General features: G+C 39.9%; 1 protein-coding gene across 1 annotated transcript; it reads right to left on the bottom strand.

Annotated features, from left to right (window-relative positions):
• Positions 1-633: 633 nt before the first annotated feature.
• Positions 634-9,706, bottom strand: SAAL1 (serum amyloid A like 1; the record flags this gene model as incomplete). Its single annotated transcript, XM_008922052.3, has 11 exons — positions 634-2,269; positions 2,836-2,928; positions 3,422-3,618; positions 4,419-4,607; positions 4,752-4,834; positions 5,102-5,285; positions 6,367-6,482; positions 6,746-6,805; positions 7,197-7,276; positions 8,709-8,792; positions 9,578-9,706. Coding segments are annotated over 11 exons (1,308 nt in total), but the record flags the coding sequence as incomplete, so codon positions are not given.
• Between the last annotated feature and the right edge of the window lies 1 nt (position 9,707).

Below are 9,707 nucleotides of genomic sequence, written 5' to 3'. Positions count from 1 at the left end.
CAAGGATAAAAATTCCCAGCATACTTGAATTATCGTTCTGCTGGAGTAAGGCTGACCATTCCTACAGCTTCTTCTACTGCAGACGAGCAGGAAGATGGGACCCACCTGGTTTCCCACATGATATCAGTCATTTTTTCTACTGCTCGAGGGACATCAGATATCAATAATTATATTGCAGAAATTAGTGATACCACATTTAAGAATTCATCAGCAAACACTGGATCTTAGTGTATTGAAAAGGAACAAAATAAAACAACAGATCTTGTCTCAGCTTTTTTGTATATTACATTTACACAGCTGCTGCAAAATTTCAACGGCAATGAATTTCACAAGACGGAAACCAGAAATAATTCTTCACTATACTGGACCATCATAAAGACACTTGTGACACATCTGGGGATAAACTAAGCTCAAAAAAATGTTAACTACTGGATGAGACACATATTAACCTCCAGATATAAAAGTGACTATGCAAAGAAAGCAACAGAGAGTTAAAATAAATATCCAGTGAAGGCCAACACAGACATTATGAAGAGGTTCAATTTTCCCCTTACAATTGACACACTTGAGAGTAACAGACATTTCCAGTGGCTCAGAAAACAAATATAATTGACACTAGAATGAAGGAAAGCGTACAGGGGAGGTTTTAAAAAAAGAAACTTTATTACAAATCTGTAGGTTTAAGAAAATATCCAAAAACTGTCAAAGTAGTATGAAAAATGCTGTCATCCATTTCACAGCCACCAGTTCGCTCCAACAAACACAGCATACAAAAACTGATAGAAACCATGGCAATTCTTTTTGGTGACACAAGTCAGATATTTGTAATTTCAAATCCTCTGCTGACAGCTGAGATGCTGCTGGCAGACCAGGGGAATGATTAAATTGCACTGGTTTTGAAAACTGGAAGTTGGGATGAACAGGTTATATACATATACACATACTGTATTGTACCATGTGTCCAGGTAACTCAGGGCAAACAAAACATGGCCCAGCACAATACCTAAAGTCTGTAAAAACCTGGAGAGACAGGGAATGTGTGTATATGGCATTAAGGTATTCTCTGTGCTCTGGTTCCCATTTTCTTTAACATCTCAAACCTAATAAAGACCAATTGTTTTCCACTCTCATTTACGGAAACACTGAAGCTGATGTGCTGCTGTACTGTCTTTTCAGACTCAAAACATTTTAGCTGCACTGGAGGCAGGCACAGGCTCTAAAAATGCAATGCAGTTAAAACATCATGTAATTAAAAGTGGGATTTCTAGAAGATTGTAGACTGAATTTCCTGCAAGTAACCTAACACCTTAAGCTCCCCTAAAAAACATGGCATTTCTTGTGTCATTCAGAGATAATTTATACAATAAATGAATGAGGAAAGAACCAATATATGTTACATTCCTAAACTGAAGCACAGACTGCAGTAAAAAAGCAGAAAGTCTGCAAGTATGCCAGAGATTAAATCCAAAACTGCCCTAAAACTCTTAACTCTTAACTGACTGCAACGGCTGGAAGCTGCAGCACAGACCATTGGTAACAATATTCTCAAATCTTTTGAACTGCACAGGACTGAGACACAACAGCTCAGAGCTGCAGTGTAGAAGAGGCTTCAGTGGAAGCAGTGTGAAGATTTTAAAGAAGCAGGATGAAACACTTCTGTTACAATACCTGCTCAAGGTACTGATATGATCTAAAAAAAAAAAACAAAAAACTCTGTATAACTTAACTCTGTTTTTATCAGGTCCTCAAAGGAGATTTTTTACTGAACAACCCTCCTTTTGCCAACAGCAACTTGAAAGAAACTAGGACCATGGTAAAAAACGACTAGGTGCATTTCATTCATTTTGCTGTTTCAACTTAAAGTTGAAAAGCACAGAATTGACAGTTACTCAAAGAAAACTACTCTGCAGGAGAGCAATTAGAAATCAACAGTCTCTCATTACCAGAGCAAACAGGATGGAAGATGCAGGACTGAATTTACAGCAATTTCCTTCCCCATGCAGGCCAGATTAACCCTAGGTTGATCAGAGCTACCTGCAACATTTCTTAAAAGCCACTTGCTGATAAAGAGGTTGCCTCATTCTCCTGCATTTACTGAAAACTTGATTTATGAAATGCTGTAATGAAACAGTCAAAAATCTTCATTCCAAAGAAGGAAAATATTCCATGTACATTCTTAGGTGTGAACCTTCAGGCTTGGGAAACGTTTTTCTAGATTGTCAGCAAGTGTCTGGTCAGCCTCACGCAGGACTTCAAGGAAACTCTCCACCTAGAAATAAAAAACACGCACAGAAAGAAAAAAACCCAATTTGCATGGAACACAGAATTCTTATATTGGTACAGCAGGTCTTTCCATTTCTGTACCTTCCCAGCAAGAGAGCAGCCAGCAGCAGCCACTGCAATGAATAATGGAAAATGCTCCACAGTAGCTACCTTCCTCCTACACCACACATTTTCAGTCAGTCTAAATCTTGAAACATTACCACCCTCCTCAAGCTCTTGCTTTCTTGTTTAAAAGTACACAAAGAAAAGCTCCCTATAAAAATATTTGGAATAATTCTTCTACAAAAATGTACAGGACACATTTTCAGCTAGCATAAATTTTCAGACGTCCGTTCACGTCAGCGCAGTTTGACCCTTGCATCAGCTGATGGTCTTGGCAAAGCTTTGGCTAAAGGAAGGCAAAAGAGACAGAGGGGCAGGACTGTCTGGAACTGGAATGGTGTGGCACCTGTGCCTGAGCAATTCTGCCCTGCTTGTACATGGGATTTGGAAAGGTCTTGCCACCCAAGCAGTATTTTATCAGCTCTGCCACAGACCTTGTCATATACTCACCGATGCAAAATACAGAGGTAAGAGGTTCTGAAATGCACAGGAACACGTCTGTTCATTCAAATGTCCCTGGTGCAGTCCTTCTAATGTATTTTCCTGCAAAATAAAGTGAGAACAAGCATGTCATCAGCAGTTGTTGGAAGAACAAACTCAGAACTGTGCACAGTACGTGCTTCATTCTTAAAAATGGGTAAAACAACCAGAACTTACAGCTCTCAAAGAAAGCCAGACATAGCTGACACAAAAAGGTGTGAAAGCTCACACATCACAAGTCTCTTAACCTGAACGCTTCCATAATAAAAAGTGTCCAGCTCAGAAGGAGAGTTTGATAGTATTTCCTTCTCTTAAAATAAATTGACTTTCATTCAAAACAAATGGCAACATACACCTAGAAAATTTATCATACAGAATCCTGGCCCTGAAAACCTGTGTCCCTGCCATCTCACACACTTGTTGTTACTTACCTTCTGACTGATTCTCTAAGAAATTCCCAGTATGCAATTGCACTTGCACAGAAAAATGCCCACATTAACATCTTTTTTCTTACCTAACCTGCAGATATCCCTCTGAAAATTTTGTTTATTCTTACCTTGGTTAGTTCTTGAAGCATATTGGAAAGTAATTCACAGCAAATATCCTTCAAAATTTTTAAATGGAAATCTTCCTCATTTATTTCAGTCCTTCCAGTCTCTTCTTGCTTGGACTCCTTGGAGTTATCAACAGCTCTCTTCCCACAGCCCTCCATGTATTGTAAGATACGAATCAAGCTCCCAATCAGAGGCATATCTTAATATAAAGTAACAAGAAAATTGAACTTCAACACTGAAAATTCTTCCCCATCCTTTCAAGGCATTAGAATTTTCAAACACACCACCAGATTTTACACAAAAGCTATAGGAATGTATATTCTGACAGTGCTGTGTTTTTTTACTCAAAGATCATTCTAAAGAAGCAAGGGGAAATGCAGTAGAAAACCCCAACCATTTTTCCTGCAAGCTAATCTGTATCTATAAAAACTATATGCCAGTGGTAAGGAGTACAAGAAGAAAAAGGTCTTTAGTAGTAACCCAGTGAGGGTAGTATGTTCAATTTACATCCAGATCATCCTATCTGACAAGCCAAACACACAATGTCTTTCTGCTGCAAATGACCCTGACTCACATTCCCAAGATAGGCTTTTAATTCTAAAGACTTATCCATGAATTGAAAAGTAACAAGGGATAGATGGATTTAAGTAAGTGCAGAATATCCCCCTACTAAAAACAAAAAACAAACAACAAACAAACAAACAAAAAACCATTACTTTTAAGTCCTCATATTTTAGCAAAGATAAATTCTGTAATTTTCATTAAGTTACCAAACAGAGAAGACTGAGCAGAATTTGTAGATTCTGGCACTGTAACTCTTCAGAGACATCCAGTAACTGAACTTTGGGCTAGGTGTGATTTTGAGTCACCAGTAAAGAGTCTAACTGTATTCAAGTATGTCAATGAATTGAACCACCTTTCACCCCACATAAAGTCAATTGTGAACATAACTTTAAATGAAGGAAAAAAGAAAAAAGAACAGAAAAAAGCACAACTTGCTTTTCCTCATCCTGGTGTATTCTTGCTCTGTCTGTGAAGCAAACATTGCAGACAGCACGGATAAAATAGAGGCCAGTACAGTCTTCTGCTCCTGCACAATGATCGGTGGATCATCTGGCTGGCAAAGTTCCTGGCAAACGAGGTCATAAAGCAAACTCCAAGTCTCTTTTCCTCCATCAGGAGCCTGCACTTGAGAAAGAAAGAAAGAGAACCCACCAACCCAACAAATTTAATCTAGGTAGGTGAATTACAATTCTCCCCATTAAATATCCGACGATCCAGAAGTTCTGGACACTCTGGGTCCCATCACACAGAGCAATTCAAGTGTCTTACCAATAGCCTGGATCCCCTCATCCACTGTAGTCAGGAGCTGCAGGATATGCATATAAACATCAAGTCCTTCTGGGTTATCTGATCTACACAGAACAAGCAAAAAGCAAAGACATGTTAAAGAGCCAGTTACTGACTTTATATCCTGTGTGTTTTGGACACGGAGAAGCCTGTCAGCAGTCACTGCCATTCTCTTTGCTAACAAACTAGTTGACTCATTTCAAATTGTAAGTACAGGAAAATGTATTCTAGTGATCCATCAAACTGTGCTGCTCCCACTAAAATCAAGATGTTCAGACACAAGGTTTTAATGAACCTCCCCAGCCATGAAACTGAAAAGAAATCTCACATACCGGACTTGTTTGGCTGCTTCAAGTATACAAGGCACAATCTTAAAATCTGGAAGTTCTTCAGGGGAATCATCTACAGATGGTCCCACAGACTGGCAAGTGCCATTTTTAATCCAGTTTAACATCAGCTCTTCATCGAGATCGAAGAGTTTGTCCACCACTTCACCCACTTTTACCAACAAGTCAACTGCACAAGAGAGAATGTAAAAATTTCATGAAGGGCAAAAATCAGCTCACAAAACATTAATATACACGTGAATTCAGAGTAAATTCAGTACTGAAATATATTAATTTTCTTCATGACCTACTATGGGTTGCTATGTTTAATTCCTTTATGTGGCACAAACCAAGTGAAGATAAATAGGAATTGTTGGAAAGCCCACTGATGTCTCCAACCTTGTCTTGCCATATGCAAAGCAAGAACTTTATTCTGCAAAGAGACTTCACATTCCTGAAAAGTCCTAACTTCTGCTTCTGAAGAAAAACTTTCCAAGATTTGTCCCTAGATATGCAGTTTGATGCCAGTCTTCCACCTGCCAATCTGCATTTTACTTAGGTAGATCTGTGATTTCAGTTGGATCAGCAGGATTTCGGAGCACTGTCATTAATAATAATAATAATAAAAACCCTGAAAAAGCTAAATTATTAGGACTCCTTGACAAATCATAACTGCTGTTACAAATTAGTTGGATATGAAACATAAATGCTATTCAAAGTATTTCCATTTTTAGGAGTTTGGTGTGGTTTTTAATAAATTAGTTCTAAGAGAGATTTGCACTCTACTGACTGTATACCCAAAGCTTGTACAGTATTCAGCTGCCACTCAGAGCAACTGAATCACTCCTCCAGTCACCATTCCACAAGTATGGCAGTTTTAAAAACAGTAAATACATATATCTGATTTGAAAAAAAACTAATTAAATGAGGTCTTGTTTTAAGGTTCAAAAATTACACATGTATATCCCTGAACAAAGACCATGTCCTTTCCTTTCTTGTGGAAAATAACAATTTCTTCTATTACACTTATTTTGATTCCCCGCAGAGCTTTCTTCTTCCTCTGTGCCTGCTTTTTTGATTGGTTTTATATATATTTATAAACCTGCAAGGGCAGGATGAGTTTGTTTTGGTGTCCTTTAAATTTATAAGGTTCCCTTTATTTTCAAGAAGTTCTCCCAACTGAAACTACTTGTCTTTGAAACTGCAAACTTCAGTTCTTATTTTTTCTTCTGCAAAAACCCACTAATTCCCAACTTGTTTTGGCAACTTACCATTTGTAGAGCTGGACATGATAAAGCAAACACAGTCATACACGGAAGGGTTTTCTCGGATTCTCTCAACCCAGACATTGGCCACCTCAGGCTGGGACAGGCAAGTTAACAACAGCCTAGACAAGAATTCCTCATTTAATACATTAGAAGCCAATTCAGTTCATTTCAGCTGTACAAGTGTAAATCCAAAATAATGAGAATGATGTGATAGAAACAGGAATCTACCTCACAGGAACTGATTCCAGGACAATGCAGAAACAATAAAAGATGAGGGGATGAGAGGATAATAAAACAGTGAGCCCATCTGTCAGTTTTCTTTCCAGGCCTCAGAACACAGCAGAACCACACTAACAATCCATTAATTTCTGAGATGTCCTACCTGCTTGTTTCCAGAAGAGTTGGGGAGTCTGAATCACACAAACGCTGCAATAGCACTTGGCTTTAAGGAGAAAATGCAAGGAAAAAAAGTTAACAAAATCTATCCTTGTTTAAAAAAACAGGTATAAAAAGATAATTTCATAGCTCCAGTCATGTTCTGAGATTAAAACCAGCTTTTTCTAACTACTCATGCATTTTAAGTGTTTCAAGATTGCCAAACTTAAAAATCAAACATTCAAGAATTTCACTGGTGATTAAAAAAAGAAATAAAACAGTGGTCTGTATTCTTTTTTCCTTCACCGAACACTTCCCACACAAAAAAGGTCAGCCAAAACGGTGTGAATGAAGATGAGGCATGGCAGGCAAACTTAGATCCTTTTACAACATGTACTTCATGACTGTGAGTCCAGAAAAGCAGTACTTGTGCATGTATGAAGCACATATACACTTACCCAAGATTCTCATCTTTACTAATGGACATGCATATGTCCTGGAAACAGGCCATATTTCCTAATATTCCCACGCAGATTTCCTGAAAAGTCAAAACACAGTATAATGAGGCAACTGCAATGTAGTCCAGGATTTCACTTCCAGAGCAGTAAGACAAAAGTAAGAGAGCTTCAAAGAGGGTGGGAGCACCCCTTGGATAACATGTTTCAGAAAGGGAAAAAGCTGCTGCATGACAGCAACTGCAGCTGAAGGGAGAAGTGAGAATATGGGAGAGAAACAGCCCTGCAGGCACCAAGGTCAGTGCAGAAGGAGGGGCAGGAGGTGCTCCAGGTGCCAGAGCTGAGGTTCCCCTGCAGCCCATGGTGCAGATCATGGTGAGGCAGCTGTGCCCCTGCAGCCCATGGAGGTCTGTGGGGAATGCAGAGATCCACCTGCAGCCTGTGGAGGACCCCACACTGGAGCAGGTGGATGCCTGAAGGAAGGCTGTGAGCCCATAGGAAGCCTGTGCTGGAGCAGGATCCTGACAGGACCTGTGGCCCCATGGAGAGAGGAGCCCATGCTGGAGCAGGTTTGCTGGCAGGACTTGTGACCCTGGGGGGGACCCACACTGGAGCACTCTGGGAAGAACTGTAACTGTGGGAATGACTGATGTTGGAGAAGTTCATGGAGAACTGTCTCCTATGGGAGGGACTCCATGCTGGAGCAGGGGAAGAAAATGAGGAGTCTTCCCCCTAAAGAGGAAGGAGCAGCAGACACAACGTGTGATGAACTGACCACAACTCCCATTCCCTATTTCCCTGTGCTACTCAGGGCAAGAGGGAAAGAATCAGGAACGAGCCTTGGGAGAAGGGAGGGGTAGGGGAAAGGTGTTTTTGAAATTTGATTTTATTTCTCATTATCCTGCTCTGATTTGATTGGTAATAAATTAAAGTATTTCCTCAAATTGAGTCTGTTTTGCCTGTGAGAGTAACTGGTGAGTGATCTCTCCCATTCTTATCACAACCCATGAGCCTTTTGTTATATTTTCTCTTCCCTGTCCAGTTAAGGAGGGGGAGTGACAAAGCAGCTTTAGTGGGCACCTGATGTCCAGCCAGGGTCATCCTGCCACACTTTTGCAGGTCTGACTAAACAAGTCCATGACCATTTCTGTTCAGTAATCATAAAACAAGTAATCATAAAACAAGTAATGAGAAAAACCAGGCTACTGGTTTTTATAACAAGTCTTGTAACTAGGATTGATTAACTCAGTCCCTCATCAGTTTACATGGGTGAGGATATGTGAGCAGACTTGTTTCAGCTTCAACATCACTGAAATACTTATTGATTACATTACTGATACCACATTAAAAACACTGCAAAAAAGCATTCTAAAATTTGATTTTGCATTTTCTCATGCTTCCCCTAATACATTCAAACATGCAGTGGAAGGAGAAGGAAGATGAGAGTAAATGCATATACAGAACTATCTACTATTGTTATTAACACACGACAGCTTTTTGACAGCCCATACTTACAGTAAGGCGAGGGCATTTTGATTTGGCAAAAACTCCCATGAATATATCGGGGGCGTTGAACTCCTGAAGGAATAAAGCAACATCCTGTGGAGAAAGTGAATGGAGAAGTAAATGGACTTCTACAATTTTCAAGAGCAAAATCAAACCCTTTCTCACGGCACAAGGACTGGATCAAAGAGATGACAAACTCGCTACAAAAATTTTGTTATTTGCTAACAGTGAATACCAATAATCCTTGCTTTTCAATGAGACAAGATCAGGAACTCAAGCCCTTCTGGTGATTCAGGATGCCAATGAGACCAAAAGTCACATTGGCAAGGAAAGGTTCTTTTGTTCCTTATCCCAACAGAGGGTCAGAGACACTAAGGAAGAATCCAGTAAACACCATGTTTTAAGACAAGATATCACCCCAACTTATAAAAAGACATAAGTGAAGGTGTTGCCATTAGCACCTGATCAGACTATACAAAAGAAATTTCCTCCTCATTTTACCACATTAAAACACAAGATGAGTTCTCTATTTGGGAGTAAAGGATACATATTCCATGTTTATTTAAAAAATCTCAACAAGCCAGCAAATAAAATAATTTTATATACTTATACATATATATATTAAAAACTTGAGAATTTCTTCCAGCATTTGAGAATGTTGAGAAAAATACCAAAAAGCTGTGCTACGTTGCCACTGCAAGTCTGTAGTCAAACTTTGAAAGGCTGTTTATCTATCAGAGAAAACTATGCTTTACCAGTAGGGCGCACTACAATTGCTAGAGGGAAATAAGCCTATTTCGAGAGCTGACCGAGCTCGGATGACTCTGTGCCTTCTGCCACGTCCAGGAGGATTCTGCGGGGCAGAACATCGCTCCTACCTCGTCCATCGACATGTCCCACACCTTGCAGATGTCATTCTCCATCTCCTCGTCCAGCTCCGTCCGGGCTCCCTCGGGGCTGGCGGCAGGATCCGGCTCCGCGGGGGCGATGACCTGGGACACGTCGGGG

The sequence above is a fragment of the Manacus vitellinus genome, unplaced genomic scaffold, assembly GCF_001715985.3.
Source record: "Manacus vitellinus isolate BGI_N305 unplaced genomic scaffold, ASM171598v3 scaffold_30_pilon, whole genome shotgun sequence".
NCBI classification, from domain to species: Eukaryota; Metazoa; Chordata; class Aves; order Passeriformes; family Pipridae; genus Manacus; species Manacus vitellinus.
The sequence above is the reverse complement of the archived record's forward strand: the minus strand, read 5'-3'. Positions and strand labels throughout refer to the sequence as shown.